Genomic DNA, 19,604 nt, shown 5'->3' with positions numbered 1-19,604 from the left:
TCGTTCCCCACCCTCCGTCCTGCCAGTCTTTATAGAGGCCAGTCCTACATCCTTCATCTGAAATGCAATTGGGAATTGTGAAGCTTCTTGAAAGAGAGATTTCATTCAATATTAGTCTGTAAAACCCCAGAGGTTACAACCCACAATCATGTCAATATAGGACTGTAACACTCTAATCTCTCCACTGAGAAAATAGCTCTGGCAATGGATGAATGGAGACCTCCTTCTGCAGTATTCATGAGCTAGCTGACCTCTCAACTTCCACTCTTCATAAAAAGCTTCATCGAAACCATTCATGCTCATGTCCTGAGTCACAACAAGTCCTGTTATTCCAGCACTCCTCTGGTCACATTTTTGTCTGTCATTCTGGTAAAGTTCTTTTAAATTCCCTCTTCTTTTTGCATCCTTCCACCATCTTTCCTTCCTTGTTTTTGTAATCCTTTCCAGCTTTGCTATCTTCTCACCTCACGTTATCCACCATTTTGATCATCCTGAGTATCTTGATGACCACCATTCTAACAGGTGAGTGTGCCCTTCACTTCAAGTCCCGTTCTCTGAAGTTCCCACCTAAACTTGTCCCTCTGCCTCTCTTCCTATCTCTTATGCTTCAAACAACTGATCTTCTTTTCTCTTTAGTTTCTGATCACCTTTCCTAAAACGAAGTTCAATCAAATTTTGTTTGGTCAAGAATCAAACAACCTTTAAAATAAGCCTTCAAGAGGGAAATAGATCAGCCAAATTGTCAGACAGAATCCAGTTACAGATCAATGTGTCACTGCAAAAGAAGCACTGAGGGAGGAAATTTCAGCTGCAGAAATAAAGCAGAAGATTTAATGCTACATAAAAAATACTGCAGAGCGTTGTCACTTATTGGAACTTGTATTGCATGGGAAAAGCAGAAACTCCTGGAAATCCATGCATTTGACCAGTCATCTGCTGTCTTGATACTAAGAATGAAATGGCATTAACTCCATTGGAATAGGGAGCCTTGGGCGCTTCCCTATTCCGAAGTCCATAAGAAAACTCTCGCAATATTTCAGTTCTACCCACGTAATACAGTAAAGTTTTCGATTTAGATGAAACTTGAGATGGTAGCTGATTTTAGTGAGGATGCCTTTCTATAAGCGGTCATCCACACTAACTCAGCATAGGAGTTTACTAAACGGAAGGACAGTACTGGACCTGTTGTGCCTGTACTGGGCGACCCTTATCAGTAGCATTTCAAATTTTATTTCCTGTAATCCTTTCATCTGGCCATCAACTTCTCTTTTATTTCTTTGTCACTCGTGTATGCTAAGTGGTCAGTTATTGTGGCAAGTTTATCCATCAGCACATCTTTGAGATGTCGGAGGCTGCTGGAGCCCCTATCATCCACGTGTTGCCAAATTTTGTGATACAAAAGAATTTAGAAGCTTATTTGGAAGCTTCAAAATCCAAGTATTAAATGTACGGTCATAAAATGAATCATCAACTGAGCTTTGGTTGGAGAAGTTATTGCAGCTGACTGGTTTGCTCTCTGTCCAACTCCTGGGGTCCTCCTGTCTTGGGAAACCAAACCCATGGCCAGTGAAACTAATAGGCTGGTAAGATCAGAGACTCAATTGCAAAATAAAACTATTATTGAAATGATTCGCTTGCCTCTCAAGGAGGTTACTCAAATGAATGTCACCCATGTACATTTTTACGTTGGGCTAGTTATATCATAGCACAGCTAGTGGACTCAGAACCTGAGAGATCAATGTTCAAATGTGACCTCAGGTGCCTACTGTGCAAAGCTTACACATTCTCTCCATTACTGGATGAATCTCCCCAGAGGTTGTTTGAATTCTTTCCTCTCATTTTCCAGAGATACGTTGCAGGATAATTTGCCACAGTGAATAACCTCATAAGTGGTAAAAGGTTCAAATGGGAGCTGATGGGGAATTAGAAGGAATAAGAGTTGCAGGAAACCAGAGCAGGAAAAGATAGAGGCTGGCATGGATTGATGGGCTGAATGTTCTTCTTTTAGCTAGTGTTTCTGAATTCAGACCCTCTCATCCTTCACCAAACCAGGTGATACAACTCCACATGACTCTTTTGACATTGACAAACGGGTTGGTGAGCACTGTTGGTAAAGTTGATTAAAGTTATTTTTTTTTCTATCCTGATCTGAGGAGCTCTACTCACTATTTTATTTCTTCCTTCTTCATTGTGATTAGCTACAGTGTAGACTTCTGTAAAGGGCAGACCTAGAACAGAACAATCACATTCCATTTTGTTGTGATAGGTGCTTCTGCATGTTAGAATGGGATTGTAGAAACTGTTACACCAATGCAGCATGAAAAATATAGAGCAGAGTCTTCTCTCTGCCTCAAGGATCCTGCCGTTCACATACTCAAACCATTTGGTCAGTCATAGTTAACAGCCTTTCTATCAGACTGTCAAATTGTCCAATTAATGATCTTAGAAGGTAACATAATAATATTCAGGCATGGGAATATCTTCCAGCAGCTCACCAGTAACATACAAGGCAATGATTCAGAGCTGTGCCCCATATTTTATCACACAAACATGCCTGTCCCAGAGCAGAGGACATTTCTGTTGACAGCAAGCCATAGTGGGGCCCCATTTATTGAGAACTTATTGTCATAATCGCTTTGCAAGATCTTCCAAGGAAAAAAGGTTCCCCGTGACTTATACAGAACAAGAACAAAATGCTGGAAAAATTCAACAGTTCGCGGAGTATCTATGGAAGGAAATCGGTAGTCAATGTTTTGAGTTGTGATCCTTCAATTGGATTCAAGTGCATATGGTATTGCATCATTCCAGATGAAGAATATTGAGTCAGTTCTACCTTTAATAGAACATAGAACATAGAATAATACAGCACAGTACAGGCCCTTCAGCCCACATTGTTGTGCCGACCCTCACACGCTGCCTCCCATATAACCACCCACATAACCACCCACCTTAAATTCCTCCATATACCTGTCTAGTAGTCTCTTAAATTTCACTAGTGTATCTGCCTCCACCACTGACTCAGGCAGTGTATTCCACACACCAACCACTCTCTGAGTAAAAAACCTTCCTCTAATATCCCCCTTGAACTTCTCACCCCTTACCTTAAAGCCATGTCCCCTTGTATTGAGCAGTGGTGCCCTGGGGAAGAGGCGCTGGCTATCCACTCTATTTATTCCTCTTAATATCTTGTATATCTCTATCATGTCTCCTCTCATCCTCCTCCTCTCCAAAGAGTAAAGCCCTAGCTCCCTTAAACTCTGATCATGATCCATACGCTCTAAACCAGCCAGCATCCTGGTAAATCTCCTCTGTACCCTTTCCAATGCTTCCACCTCCTTCCTATAGTGAGGTGACCAGAACTGGACACAGTACTCCAAGTGTGGCCTAACCAGAGTTTTATAGAGCTGCATCATTACCTCGCGACTCTTAAACTCTATCCCTCGACCTATGAAAGCTAACACCCCATAAGCTTTCTTAACTACCCTATCTACCTGTGAGGCAACTTTCAGGGATCTGTGGACATGTACCCCGAGATCCCTCTGCTCCTCCACACTACCAAGTATCCTGCCATTTACTTTGTACTCTGCCTTGGAGTTTGTCCTTCCAAAGTGTACCACCTTACACTTCTCCGGGTTGAACTCCATCTGCCACTTCTCAGCCCACTTCTGCATCCTATCAATGTGTCTCTGCAATCTTCGACAATCCTCTACACTATCTAAAACACCACCAACCTTTGGGTCATCTGCAAACTTGCCAACGCACCCTTCTACCTCCACATCCAGGTCGTTAATAAAAATCATGAAAAGTAGAGGTCCCAGAACCGATCTTTGTGGGACACCACTAGTCACAACCCTCCAATCCAAATGTACTCCCTCCACCATGACCCACTGCCTTCTGCAGGCAAGCCAATTCTGAATCCACCTGGCCAAACTTCCCTGGATCCCATGCCTTCTGACTTTCTGAATAAGCCCTCCATGTGGAAGCTTGTCAAATGCCTTACTAAAATCCATTTAAATCATGTCCACTGCACTACCCTCATCTATATGCCTGGTCACCTCCTCAAAGAACTGTATCAAGCTTGTTTGATACGATTTGCTCTTCACAAAGCCATGCTGACTGTCCCTGATCAGACCATGATTCTCTAAATGCCCATAGATCCTATCTCTAAGAATCTTTTCCAACAGCTTTCCCACCACAGACGTAAGGCAAATGTTTTCCCTGGAGAGAACTTCATACCTGGATTTGAATGATTTAATTGAGAAGAATAACGAGGACCCAGAGAGACGAAAGCATTGCTGGCTGCAATCACCGAGTGTGACTCTCACTAGACTGGAAGATTCAGAAATTGTCCCCCGTGTTCATCACTCTTCATCTGATCAAACTTGGGGTCTTTTATGCTGTACTTGTGTATTGCTGGTTATCATTGTTGCTACCCTATTGGACAAGGTACCAGTGCTGCCAAGTTCCCCATTGCAGATATTAGAAAAATGATCACTGTGTGAACTAAGCTTCAGGCTATAAATTGACAGATTGATTTGTTGGATATTAAATCAAGGAAACACAAAACACTGAAAAGCCATACAACCTAACCACGAGCAAGGGCATCTTGGATAACTTGAATCTAGCTCACTGAGCAGGGTATTGATAGGATTGGATTACAATCCAATAATTTTATACCCCATCAAGTTCACGGAAGTATAAACACCAGACAAATTACTTGTAAACTATGGATGTTATTTGTCATACAGAGTAACTTCTATTTCATATTGAGATGAAATATATATTGTTTTATGTGCTATATTACAAGGGGTTATAAAATCTTCACTCTCCACTGATAAATTCCATCTCTTTTTCTCTGTGCTTTCTGCACTACGCCTTGCCTCCTTGCTATCATTCACATTGAATTTACATCAGTCAGGCATCAGTTAGCAATTATGTTGAATATTTACCTTTTCTGCTAAACCTCCAGCTCAAAGAGGGTGGAGTGGTCTTGGTTAATCAGAAAAAGCAGTAGGCAATGTGTGGAAGCTTGTTATTTTCAGGGGGAGGATGAAGATGACACTAGAGAAAGCACATGCACAATCATATGCACCCACCATATAAATCTGATTAACTTGTCCTTACTATTTACGGGAGGTTGCTGTGCACAGATTCCCACTGGATCAGAGATATTCCATCGGGATAGCAATTGGGTTAGATTAGATTTGGGCTTGAGTGCTGCCTTTGGTGGACAGTCCATAGCTGAGCAATTTTCAATACCAGCGCTGAAAATGCCTTGGCATAGTCTCTTCACTCATGAGTGGGGAGTGGTGTGTCCCATGAACCTTGTGACAGATTCTCTCACCTGCTCTTGATGCCACATGAAATATTGGGACTCTCTGGAAATGGATGAACTACTGGCTGATGGTGGCAAGTTGGTTGCTGGCATGCTCTTCCCATCAGCCTGCACAGCTGGAGCTGGCCGTGTTTCCATCTGATTCTGATCGATACACTTTGTGTTTGGCTAGCTCTGACCACTAGCTGCTGGTTTCATGGGTGCATTATGCTAACCATTTGCAATTATTGTTGCTTCATTGTGATGAACTATGCAAATCCCAAATTGTCCTTTATTTACAATTACATCATCACATTGCATTGAAGCTGTCCAATTTAGATTCAGAACAGAATTTGGGTGATTAAGTTAACTGAATGATTCACTTCTGAAAGGAGTGTTTCTCAAGCCATGATCATCTGGCAGTGAATTGTACATTTATATACACATGTTGTCAAGGCTCATTTAAATAATGTTGTCACAGGGAATGATGATTAAGGGAGAATGTAATGCAAGATGTAGATATCATCAATAATACAATTGTGAGACATTGTATTCCACAGAGAGAACTCACCATTGAGAAACAATCCACTCATTATCATTTATTTTAATATATATCGTTGCATTCATCCTGTTGGGTTCCCCTTGTCGTGGTGCAGTACACCTGTGTTCACATTGCCTCAAGGCTCTAGTACAACACATTGACCATTTTAGAGGAACCATTTTTAGATGAGATTTATTTTAGTACATTTATTGTTAATTGTCAGTAAAATATTCACTAAACCATAACACATACACATTGGAGACCCAACTAAAACACAGCTGCCCACAGTCTGTCTCTGTTGAAGACCTTAAGCTAACACCAATGACACTGAACAGATATCCAACTGCTAAATGTTCCTCCAAAGCTTACCCCAACCAGTACGGAGCATTAAAACCAAGCACTGTGTCACAGAAATCCTAAATGTTCTGAAAATGGGAAATAATTCAACTGAACCATGTTGAGAGATTGCTTGGGATAAATACTTGCCACCTCTTGAACTTCAAATCAATGCATTGCAGCTATTTAAGAACATTTGACTAGCTTTTTGCAGACAAACTCCACTCAGAGAATGTTGTGTTTAAGAATCCCTTTTCAGTGTTGGTTATGGCCAAACACAGAGGACGGTAATGCAGCCACATCACAAGTGAGGTCTGTTAACTGAAAGGGCTGGTCAACCAAGCAGGTTTCATGGGGATATTTCTCCACCAGGTCTCTGTCTGTACTCTCTCGTCAAACAATGAACACGTGCTGGTTATAAAGACTAAAATCTCTTCATTGGCAATTATGATTTCAGCCACCTGAACATTCAGCTCAGAAATTGTGCCTCTAATCCTTGCTTCTCTGAATCCTGTTCTTCCTTTAAGGCACTTCTTAAAACCTAATTCTCTAACCATTGTCTTGGCATCTTGATATAGTTAACATTAAAATGGTAACTTGACTACTTTAGATATGGGAAGTCTTAGGTCCTACACCTGTGTTGTGCTAAATACAATTTCTCTTGTCTTAAATCATTCTCGATATCAAGTTTTTTTTTTGTGGTTTGCTCAACCCTTTCAACTTTTTTAAGCCATTAGCTGTTCAGTAGCTTGAGACAAAATACCATTGCTCCTCTGAAATCACTTTTCTGCAGCTTTCCCAGATGTTAATAGTTTTTGCTTCATCTTCACTGAACTTCTCCTTTTACTCTTGAACTTGGAATTCAAACTCAAATACATTCTAAAATGGTAACATTTGACCTATTGAGTCCATACTAGCTCTATGTAAAGGGAATCTAACTTATCGCACGCTGTTAAACTCTTCTAATAACTGGAGCAAATTATTTCCTTTCACAGGGCGGCAAAGTGGTGCAGGTGGTAGAAACGCTGCCTTGCAGCTCAGAGAGCTGGATTCAATCCCAAACTTGAGTGCCTCCTGCGCAGAGTGTACACATTTTCCCTGTGACTTGTGAGATTTCTTTCAGTTTTCTCATATATCCCAAAGACATACTGCTTGGTTAATAAACTGGCTGTTTTAAATTTCCTCAAGTATGATTTCCAAAATTGATTAAGGAGCTTAAAGTAAAGGAACCCTTAGGAGCCAGTGATCATAAGATGATAGAATTCACCCAACAGTTTGAGAGAGAGAAGATAAAGTCAGATGGATCAATATTACAGTGGAGTAAAGCGAATTAGAGAGGCATGAGAGAAGAGTTGGCCAAAGTTGATTGAAACGGGACACTAGCAGGGATGATGGCAGAACAGAAATGGCTGGAGTTCCTGGGGGCAATTCAGAAGGTACATCCCAAAGATGAAGAAGAATTCTAAAAGGAGGATGAGACAACTGGGAAACAAGGGAAGTCAAAGATAGCATAAAAGCAAATGAGAGGATGTATAATATAACGAATATTTGTGGGAAAGTGGAGGATTGGGAAGCTTTTAAAAACCAACAGAAGGGAAATAAAAAGGCCATAAGGAAAGAAAAGATGAAATACAAAGTTAAGCTAGACAATTATATAAAAGAGGTTTTTTTCAGATCTATAAAGAGTAAAAAGAAACTAGCACAAAATATAAAAATGGATAGTAAAAGTTTTTATAAATATATAAAGCGGAAAAAGGTGGCCAAAGTGAACATAGTTGACTTGGAGGACAAGAAGGAGGATTGATATTGGGTAATGAGGAAATGGCCAAAGCTTTGAATGGCTATTTTGTGTCAGTCTTCACATCTAACATGTCGAAAAGAGGTGATATGGATGTGATAGGAGGTGAGGACCTCAATACAGTAGCTATCACTAAAGAGGTAATGCTGAGTAAACTTGTGGGCCTAAAGACAGACAAGTTCCCTGATCCTGATGGAATCCATCCCAGGGTACTGAAAGAAATGACAGAGGTTATAGTTGAGGCTTTGATGACAATTTACCAAAATTCTCTGGACGCTGGGCGGCAGGTCCGGGCAGATTGGAAGAAGGCGAATGTCACACCACTGTTTAAAACCGGATATAGGCAAAGTTCAGGTAACAATAGGCCAGTTAGTTTAACATCTGTAGTTAGGAAAATGCCTGAAGCTATCATTAAAGAAGAAATAATGAGACATCTGGAAAGAAATGGATCCACCATGCAGACGTGGCATGCGTTCAGCAAAGGCAGGTCCTGTTTGACTAACTAACTGGAGTTCTTTGAAGACAAAAAAGCTCAGTGGATAGAAGGGAACAGATGGAGGTTATTTACTTGGATTTCCAGAAGGCATTCGATAAGGTGCTACATAAAAGGCTTATCCATCTGTGCAGAAGGACTTGGGAGTGTTTGTGCATGAATCGCAAAAGGTTGGTTTACTGGTGTAGGTGGTTATTAAGAAGGCAAATGGAATGTTGGCCTTCATTGCTAGAGGGATTGAATTTAAGAGCAGGGAGATTATGATGCAACTTAATAGGATACTGGCGAGGCTGCATCTGGAGTGCTGTGCGCAGTTCTGGTCTCCTTACCTGAGGAACGATATACTAGCCTTGGGGGTGGTGTAGAGGAAGTTCACCAGGTTGATTCCAGAGATGAGGGGATTAGACTATGAGGACAGATTCAGTTGCCTGAGACTGTACTCGCCGGAAATCTGAAGAATGAGAGAAGATCTTATAGAAACATATACAATTATGGAAGGGATAGATAAGACGGAAGCAGGAAAGTTCTTTCCGTTGGTAGATGAGACTAGAACTAGGACTTTGCCTCAAGATTCACGGGAGCAGATTTAGGATGGAGATGAAGAATTACTGCTTTTCCCAAAGAGTGGTGGATCTGTGGAATTCTCTGCCCAATGAAGCTGTGGAGCCTACCTTAACAAATATATTTAAGATAAGGTTGGATAGATTTTTGCATAGTAGGGGGATTAAGGGTTATGGGGAAAAGGTAGATTAGGAGGAGATGTGTTCATAGTCAGAACAGCCATGAACTTATTGGATGGCAGAGCAGGTTCAATGGGCCAGATGGCCTATCCCAGCTCCTATTTCTTATGTTCTTATGTTCTTAGGTGTGAGAGTGGATATCAGACCACTGGAAAATGATGCTGGAGGGGTAGTAATGGGGATGAAAGAAATGACAGATGAAATGAAGGAGAAACTAGCAGTATGTCAAAATTTGGAAATGTCAGGAGGCAGAAGTGAGTGTAGTTGCTGATACTAAGGGAACGATGCTTGGGAGGCTGAAAGGTCTGAAGGTAAATGAGTCCCTTGGACCAGATGGCCTTCAACCCAAGGTTCTGAAAAAGATAGCTGTAGAGAATCTGGAGGCATTAGTAATGATCTTTTAATAATCACTACATTCTGGCATGGTTCTGGAGGACTGGTAAATTGCAGTATCACTTCATTCTTTTTGAAGGGAGGGAGACAGAAGAAAGGAAATTATAGGCCAGTTAACCTGATTTCAGTGGTTGGAAGATGTTGGAGTCCATTATTAAGTATGAAATTTTGTTTCCTTGGAGGACAAAGATAAGGTAGCCCCAAGTCAGCATGCTTTCTTAAGGGGAAATCTTGCTTGACAAATCTGTTGGAATTCTTTGAGGAAATAAAATGCAGGATAGACAAAGGAGATTCAGTGGATGTTGTTTCCTTGGAATTTCAGAAGGCCTTTGACAAGATGTGCACATGAGGCTGTTTAACAAGATGAGAGCTTGAGATATTACAGGAAACATATTAAAATGTATGGAAGATTGACTAACTGACAGGAGGCAAAGAGTGGGAATAACATGGGCCAGTTCTGGTTGGCTATAATTGACCAGTAGTGCTCCACAGGGGTTGCTACTGGGACCTCATCTTTCCAATTATATATCAATGATTTGGTTGATGGAATGGATGATTTTGTAGCCATGTTTGCAGATGATACAAAGATAGGTGGAGGGGCAGGTAAATTTGTGGATGCAGGGTGTTTGCAGGAGTTCTTAGACTGTGAAAGTGGACAAAGATGTGGCAGATGGATTATAATGTAGAAAAGTGTACAGTCGTGCACCTTGGTAGAAGGAATAAATGCATGGGCAATTTTCTAAGTAGCAGGAAAATTCAAACATCAGAGTTCAAAAGGACTTGGGTGTCCTTTTGCAGGATTCCTTAAAGTTTAATGTGCAGGTTGAGTTGGTGGTGAAAAAAGGTAAATGCAATGTTACCAACACACACAAAATGCTGGAGGAACGTCTTTTCCACAGACGCTGCCTGGCCTGCTGAAATCCTCCAGCATTTTGTGTGTGTTGCTTGGATTTCCAGCATCTGCAGATTCTCTCAAATGCAATGCTAGCCTCCATTGTGAGAGGATTAGAATATAAGAGTAAGGATGTGATGCTGACTCTTTATCTGAGATTGGAGAGGATCCAGAGGAGTTTCATGTGAATGATTTCAAGAATGAAAGGCTTAACATATAAGGAGTGTATGATGGCTCTGGGCCTGTACTTGCTGGAGTTTAGAAGATTGAGGGGAGACCTCATTGAAACCTATCGAATATTGAAGGTTTAGATTGAGTGGATGTGGAGAGTATGTTTCCTGTAGTGGGTGCATCTTGGACCAGAGGGCACAGCCTCAGAATTGAAGGGCATCCATTTATAACAGAGATGAGGAAGATATTCTTTAGCCAGAAGGTGGTAGATAAAAGTGTATAAAAATGAGATTTATTTCTTGGTGTTGACTCACACGTCCATGAACTTCTGATTTAGACATAGTCATAGTCATAGTCATACTTTATTGATCCCGGGGGAAATTGGTTTTCATCACAGTTGCACCATAAATAATTAAATAGTAATAAAACCATAAACAGTTAAATAGTAATATGTAAATTACGCCAGGAAATAAGTCCAGGACCAGCCTGTTGGCTCAGGGTGTCTGACCCTCCAAGGGAGGAGTTGTAAAGTTTGATGGCCACAGGCAGGAATGACTTCCTATGACGCTCTGTGTTGCATCTCGGTGGAATAAGTCTCTGGCTGAATATACTCCTGTGCCCAACCAGTACATTATATAGTGGATGGGAGACATTGTCCAAGATGGCACGCAACTTGGACAGCATCCTCTTTTCAGACACCACTATCAGAGAGCCCAGTTCCATCCCCACAACATCACTGGCCTTACGAATGAGATTGTTGATTCTGTTGGTGTCTGCTGCCCCAGCACACAACAGCAAACATGATCGCACTGGCCACCACAGACTCGTAGAACATCCTCAGCGTCATCCAGCAGATGTTAAAGGACCTCAGTCTCCTCAGGAAATAGAGACGGCTCTGTCCCTTCTTGTAGACAGCCTCAGTGTTCTTTGATCAGTCCCACTTATTGTCAATCCAATTTCCTTTCACTGGACCTGACTCTACTATACCTCTGCCATTGCTTTGCAGGTTACTAATACTTGCTGCTTTAAATAAGTTTCTTAATGTTACTTTTGAATTGCCCTGGGTTTCCCTCAATTCCATTTATCCTTCCAGGTACACCTGTGAGTAACTTGTGAAGCATTTCCTTCTCCTTTGTCTGACCAGCCCTGTAAGAAATAATAACAAAAGAAAGGAGCACACGCAAAATGCTGGTGGAACACAGCAGGCCAGGAAGCATCTATAAGAAGAAATACAGTCGATGTTTCGGGTCGAGACCCTTCGTCAGGACTAATGGGAAAAAGAGATAGTAAGAGATTTGAAAGTGGGAGGGCTTCATCCCTCCCCCTCCTGCTTCTCCTATAATTTCGGGTCTCCCCCCCATTCCACTTTCAAATCTCTTACTATCTCTTTTTTCTGTTAGTCCTGATGAAGGGTCTTGACCTGAAATATCGACTGTACTTCTTCTTATAGATGCTGCCTGGCCTGTTGCGTTCCACCAGCATTTTGAGTGTGTTGCTTGAATTTTCAGCATCTGCAGATTTTCTCGTGTTTGCGTAACAAAATAAAGGAGGTTGTAGCCATTCCTTAAGCAGTCACTAAAAACACATATTACAAATACAGTGGCTTTCAGAGTATGGAGGATTATGGATCAACGTGCACAAAACGCTGGAGGAACTCGGTAGGTCAGTCAGCGTCTATGGTGGAAAATGAACAGTCAACAGCCAAGGTCCTCATTCAGACTGGAAAGGAAGGAGGCAGAAACGAGAATAAAAGAGACGGGAGGGGCGAAGGGGCAGAACCAGGGTTGTGGATGCTTTGGTCCAGTGAACTGATGAGAGCTCTGTCAGACAATGAAGGACATATCTCAATGATGTTACCATAAATGATTGTGTGATAAATCTAAATGAAACAGGGCTGTAAGCCAAATTTGTGATTTTATCTCTGAATTTGTAGCTGATATCTTGCGATATGGTTTTACCAAAAGCTGCTCCTCAAATGGAGTATTTTTACTGTCCCACAGGGTAAGGAACAACAGAGTTACTCCACACTGAAAGCCAGGGGGACAAGTGTGACTGTCTCCAACCTGAAACCTGGAACCCGTTATGTATTTCAGGTGCGAGCGCGAACATCGGCTGGGTGCGGCCGCTTCAGTCAGACTGTAGAGATTGAAACTGGGAAAATAGGTAGGTGTCTCATGGGGGTTCCTGCTCTGCGGCCAGTCAAATCCTCATAGAGAGGAGGGCCAGGGCAGTGCTGAGGGTTATGTACACATGCATGTCCTCACATTGAACAACTTACTTCAATAGAACAATCAACCACCTCAGCTCTAATCTCAGAGAAACCAGTGCTGGGTTGGTTGCCATTCATCTACAGATTCTTCTATGGGAGCACCACTCCTTTCCATATCCCATCGTGCGTCTGAACCACCCTTCATACACCAGACCCTCCATCCCGGGAATGGGAGCACCACTCCTTCCTTCCATATCCCATTGTGTGTCTGAACCACCCTTCATACACCAGACCCTCCATCCCGGGAATGGGAGCACCACTCCTTTCCATATCCCATTGTGTGTCTGAACCGCCCTTCATACACCAGACCCTCCATCCCGGGAATCGGCTTGATGGTACAGAGTGGAAAGACAAAGAGGACGCACAGGTGAAGTGAGAGGACACGATGGAAGTTTAATACACAGAGATTAGAGGTTACCCAATTTGGAAAAACAAATGAGAAGGCAAATCATTATTTACATTGAACCCACACCCTGACATCCCCAGCCACACACCACAATACTTCCAGGACCTACACCATGACATCCCCAGACACACATCAGCATCCCGGGACATGAACTCTGACATTCTCAGACCCATATGCTTACATTCGCAGACCTGCACCCCAACATTTTGAGATGCACACACTGACATTCTGGGATATATACACACTGACGTTCTGTGAGACGCACACTCCAACATTCCTTGACCCGCATCCTGACATTACTAAGCAGAAGCCCCAAAACTCCCTAACATTCCCAGATTCATACTCCAACATTTTAAGAAATTGCATTCCAATGTTCTCGAAACCCACAGCCACATATTCCCAGACACACACTCTAACATTCCCAGGATGCACACCCTGACATTCCTGGAGACGCATCCCTAGCAGAGACTGATTCTGTAGGCTAAATCAACTTCTTCTGGCCTTTCTTGTGTGTTGGCGTCAAGTTAAGATTTATAACCATCCTTTTCTCTACACTGTTTCTTTGATGTAGTAGCATTTCATGAGAGAACCAGAGTTGTCCTCCCGAGTTAATGCACAGATTATACCCTGTGATGTATGGGAATGGCTCAACAGGCCACACATAAATGCATTGCCTTTGGTTCTATTATTGAATGCGGATTATGGTATGCACATTCAAGGTCACCATGGTAACCAAAGGACAATAATCTCAAGCCTCAATTGTAGCAAAATATTTGAATAAAATCTGCCATAACTACTCAGAAACTGCCTAGCTCTCTTTATAATTAAGACATCTGTTCAGATGCATTATTTGATTAAGGTTGATCTCCATAGTAACCATAGTAAAAATAATTGCATTGCTGAAAATTGGCATCACATTTGTCTCAATCATTAGTTATTAAAGGAAAAATATTTGATTCTTCATTTGTTTAATTGCTGCCTAATTGTAGAGTGACAAAAAATTGGAAGTATCACTTTAATAACATTTTTCTTGTTCCCCTTCAGTCTCCCTCCGATATAATACCACCACAATAATCTGGATCTGCTTTGCTTTGGTGACGGGCCTGATCATTCTCCTTGCAATGTTTATCTGCAGGAAAAGGTAAAATGGGGGAAATAACATAATAATTATTGGGATCCATTTCACCTTCCTCATTTCATGTATAGTAGTGCAGATATCCTCAGCACAATACCAATTCAGGCTGGATCTGAAAAAGGCTTATTAACCTTCTACAATGTTCTCATTGCCAGCTCAGCACAGGGCAGAAAGCCAGTCATTTATCAGCCTCCTTGAACCATCAGGTCTTAGTTATATTTAATTATTTTTAAAACAATGCAGCATTCTTTCTTCTCCCCCTTCCACTGGGCAGAACTTACAAAAGCCTGAAGGCCTGTGTCATTAGATTCAATGGCAGTGCCATGAGAGTACTGGACTGGCCCTGGAATGAGAAGATGGATTCCTGATCTCATCATCTGCCTTGTATCTTATTATCGTCCATACCGCACTTTGTCTGTAACTGTGACATTTTACTTTGTATTTTATTGTTTTCCCTAGTTCAAAGTTCAAAGCAAATTTTGTTATCAAAGTACATACATGTCACTATGAGATTCATTTTGTTGTGGGCCTACTCATCAAATCTATAGAATGATAACTGTAACAAAATCAATGAAAGACTATCTAACTAGGGTGTTCAACCAGAGTACAGAAGACACCAAACTGTGCAAATAAGACCATAAGATACAGGAGCAGAATTAGGCCATTTGGCCCATCGAGTCATGCTCTGCCTTTTCATGGTGGTCGATCCATTTTCCCTCTCAGCCCCTATCTTCTGCTTTCTCCCAGAATCTCTTCATGCCCTGACTATCAACCTCTGCCTCAAATATACCCAATTAGTTGGCCTCCACAGCCGCCTTTGGCAGCGAATTGCACAGATTCACCACTCTGTGACCAAAGAAATTCCTCCTCATCTCCATTCTAAATGGACGTCCCTCTATTCTGAAGTTGTATCCTCTGGTCTTAGTCTCCCCTCACTAGAAGAAACACCCTCTCCATACTTACTCTATTGAGGCCTTTCAACATTCAATAGGTTTCAATAAGATCCCCATTCATTCTTCTGATTTCCAGTGAGTACAGGCCCAGAGCCATCATATGATGCCTTTCAATCCCTGAATCATTTTCGTGAATCTCCTTTATATCCTCTCCAATGTCAGTACATCTTTTCTTAGATAAGGAGCCCTATGCTGCTCACAATGCTCCAGGTAAGGCCTCACCAGCACCTTATAAGTTCTCAATTTTACATCCTTGCTTTTATATTCTCATCATCTCAAAAAGAATGCTAACACTGCATATTCCTTCCTCACCACTAACTCAAGCTGCAAATTAACTTTTAGGGAATCCTGCATGAGGACACCCAAGTCCACTTGCACCTCAGATTTTTGAGTTTTCTCTCCATAAAAAGAGAAATAATAATAAATAAAGAAGCAATAAATATTAAGAACATGAGATGAAGAGTCCTTGAAAGTTGAGTCCATTAATTATGGGAACATTTCAATGATGGGTCAAGTGAAGTTGAGTGAAGTTAAACCCTTTGGTTCAAGAGTCTAATGGTTGTAGAGTAATAGCTGTTCCTGAACCTGCTGATGTGCATCCTGAGGCTCTTATATCTTCTTCCTGCTGTCAGCAGTGAGAAGGGATCACGTACTGTGCGATAGGTGTCCCTAATGATGGATGCTGCTTTCCTGCAACAGCATTTCAAGTAGATGTGCTCAGTGGTTGTGGGGACTTTACCTGTGATCGACTGGGCCATTTCCACTAATTTTTGTAGCGTTCTCCATTTAAGAGCATTGGCGTTTCCACACAAGGCTATGACGCAGCCAGTCAATAAACTCTCCACTACACGTCTATGAATTTTGGAAAAGTTTTAGATGTCATCCCAAATCTCCAAGTACTTGTAATGAAGTAGAGGCACTGCCATGCTTTCTTCAGGACAGGTCCTCCAAAGTAATAACATCTCAAACCCTTGCCACTGCTAACCATCCAATGAGGACTGGCTCATAGACCTCTGGTTTCCTTCTCCTGAAGTCTATAATCAGCTCCTTGGTCTTGCTAACATTGAATGAGAGGTCATTGTTATGACACCACTCAGCCAGATTTTCAGCCTCCCTCCTATATGCTAGTTCCCTTGTGATTCCCTGGTACACTGATGTCCTAGTACTAACTCATTGCACTATTGTAAGGAAATGATCTGTATGGATAGCATACAAAGCAAAATTTCATGTTGTACAGTACCTCAGTGTATATGACAATAACAAACCGGTTCACTAATCTGCCAATTTAAATAAATCCCAACAAAGGCTGTAGTCTGGTGTGGGAAGCCTTCCTATGTGACAGTTACCTTTTTCTGGTTTGACTTTGTACTGTATTCTCTTATGCTACATAGCTAAATTTCAGGGGAATCATGTGCATACCTTCAAGTACTTTGTGTCAGTTTATAGGACGACTCCCCTCAACTTTTCAATCAACTCTGTTCATTGTATATATTCTACTTTGCAGTTTATATTAGCATAATCAGATCATGTTCAGCCCTATCATTTAACCACACTATAATCTCAGAGCTGAGACTTTCAGCTCACTTGTCCTCCAGGTATGATAGGAAGAGCTATCAATTCCCACTTCTTAGATCAATATTTTGATGAACATTCAAACATTCAGAGCAAGCTACAGGCGCAAAACCACATCTTCCTACAGCCTTAGTTACAAACAAATGCAACCAAAAAGAGATTCAAAGCAATCATTACAGCGCTTGATGCGGTACTTTGATGAATGAAGTCTTGCAGAAGAAAGATTGGGGAGGAATTGCGAGTCACTCTCCCTATTACTGTACACATTCTGCCTCGTGATGGACAGGAATGGAACAACTTCAGTTACTGTTATGCTGCTGACGTTTAGGGCAGCAATGAGGGGCCTCCAACTCTGTCTATATAAAAGAATTCTTCATTGCTGTTTCCACAACAATTGTTTTTGACCAGTCAGGGTTGTTATCCCTAAGCTGAACCCCCGAAGCTGGAGGTCCGGAGGACCAGTGGCCACTCTTCATCTGGCCTCTACCCTTTGACTTGTTTGGCATGGGTGACCCTACTGAGAGCCAAAGCAAAAGCCCTGACTCCAGCCAACATAGCTCTCTGGGTCACTAGGCACACAAACCTCCAAACTTATGACAAGGTTGTGGTCCTGCTGGAGGAATTGCTCAATAGGCCACACATACATGCTTTTCCCTTGGTCATATTGTTGAATGCAGGGTAAGGTGTGTACATTTAATGTCACCATAGTAACTACAGGGCAAGAATTTCAATACTTTCATCAACTGAGAAATAGATGAGAGAGGGCCTTTATGCTAGAATAATTCCTCTGCTGAAATTATTATTTTTATTTCACTGAGCTGTGATAATTCTTACCAATGGAAACATTGTTCTGAAAGTTTACATGTGTACACACTCTTGTAGAAATAACTCAACGATTACACAGAGGTTTTGGAGATCATAGAGTTATTAACTATAAACATCACATCTCAGCTGGGCAGCAGCTCCTTGTCAGGAGGAGAAAAAGACCCTTACTTTTTTACGTATTACAAAATGATTGAAGTCTGCGCCTGTGCTGCTTCTTGGTCAGTGCACATCAGTGATTCTCTGATGGAAGCTAATCAGTTCAACGCATACACCAGATCAGATTAACATCCTATCCCAGAGCCTCATGATTACTTCATTACATTTCTCTGCAGTGTCGAAAATGATGAAACTGGAGGTTCTCTTATTTCTGTGAAATGTATGTAAAGGGCTGCTGCAGTGTGCTTAAAAAAAAGTAGTAGAAATATTCATGTGCAGATATATATATAGATTCATGCATAAGGATATAGATGTAGGTACATATGTTTCTGTTTAATTAAGAGATTTCTCACACTATCCACAGCTACAGGGAACTTGCTTTTCTGTCTTATTTACATATAATCAGAACATGAAACATTACAGTGAAACAGTTACAATGATTGTTAGTTGTAAGATCAATCCTAGGACACCTAATTAAATCCAATTCATTTACTCTTCATTTTGTTTTCATTTGCCCCAACCTGCCTGCCCAGATTTATGTTTAATTTTACGCTGGTTTGCAAAGCCTGCTTTGTTCTTCCTACGCTGACCTGCCTTAAGTATAAACTGCTTGATATACTTCTAGCCATAGCCAAAAAAACCCCAAAATTAATGTTTCATTGATTCCTTTCTAATTAAGGAAAAAGTGTAACCCAATTGCGCCCAAGTCTATAGTCAAGGGACAGACAACATCTGCAGCTCACTGCAGGGATTTCAGCAGGACAATTGGAGAACCTGTTTACAGCAGTTAGGTACTTTCTGACATGAAGACAATCAAGGGAAATAGAGACTACAGGAAAATGTTACTGAGGTAGAATACCTGTACCAATCTTGTTGAATGGTGGAACATGTTCACAGAGCTGGACTGTCTACTCCTATTCCTGATTCCTCTGTTCCAATGAGAATGTTTTTTCCATTCTGTAAGACCTGTAAGTTGAATGTAGTGATTGAAAAATGTTGCCATGAACAGGATGTGCAAATTTCAGTTTTACTAATTCAATAATTAATAATGACAATTTAAACCGTGGTTGAAATTTCTAATTCAATTTCAAACACTTTCATTCTTAGGAATGCATTAATATACCTCATTGTGGTTAACACCAGCGGTCAGAAAGAAGAACCGGCTGGTATTTCATATTGCACTGAATATGACAATATGGAGACATGGCTGAAAAGAGCTGTTTGTGGGCGGGTTATTTCAGTACATCCACACATTTTATGGTCATTTTCTGGAGTAAAGCCAAGTAATGATCAAAAATTAAAAAGCAGAAAAATGCAAATGCTGGAGACCTGAAGTAAAAGTATATACACATGGGTATAACGACAAACTAAAGGGCTGGTCATTTAAAAGTGAGGCATGGAGATGTTTTTTTCTTTCAGAGGGTAGTGAATCTTTGGAAAGAATAGTGGAGGCCTGATCATTGGAAATGCTTAAGGCAGAGATAGATAAATATTTAAAAGTTCAAAGGATTGAGGGTTATGTGAAACTGGCACGGAAGAGGAGTTGAAGCAGCGGGTCAATACTGAACACTGGTTCAGGAATTAGGGGCTGAGTGGTCTATTCTTGCTCC

At 41.3% G+C, this 19,604-nt stretch overlaps 1 protein-coding gene across 1 annotated transcript in view; it reads left to right on the top strand.

The window, feature by feature from the left end:
• Positions 1–19,604, top strand: part of epha8 (eph receptor A8) — a 527,259-nt gene that overhangs the window by 385,119 nt on the left and 122,536 nt on the right. Inside the window, exons 7-8 of the mRNA XM_072245448.1 lie at positions 12,679–12,841; positions 14,398–14,494. Of these exons, the coding sequence (XP_072101549.1) occupies positions 12,679–12,841; positions 14,398–14,494 (260 nt within the window). The remainder of the gene's footprint in view (positions 1–12,678; positions 12,842–14,397; positions 14,495–19,604) is intronic.

Source organism: Mobula birostris, chromosome 27 (assembly GCF_030028105.1).
Source record: "Mobula birostris isolate sMobBir1 chromosome 27, sMobBir1.hap1, whole genome shotgun sequence".
In the NCBI taxonomy this organism is placed as follows: Eukaryota; Metazoa; Chordata; class Chondrichthyes; order Myliobatiformes; family Myliobatidae; genus Mobula; species Mobula birostris.
This window is presented reverse-complemented; position numbering and strand designations above follow the sequence as displayed.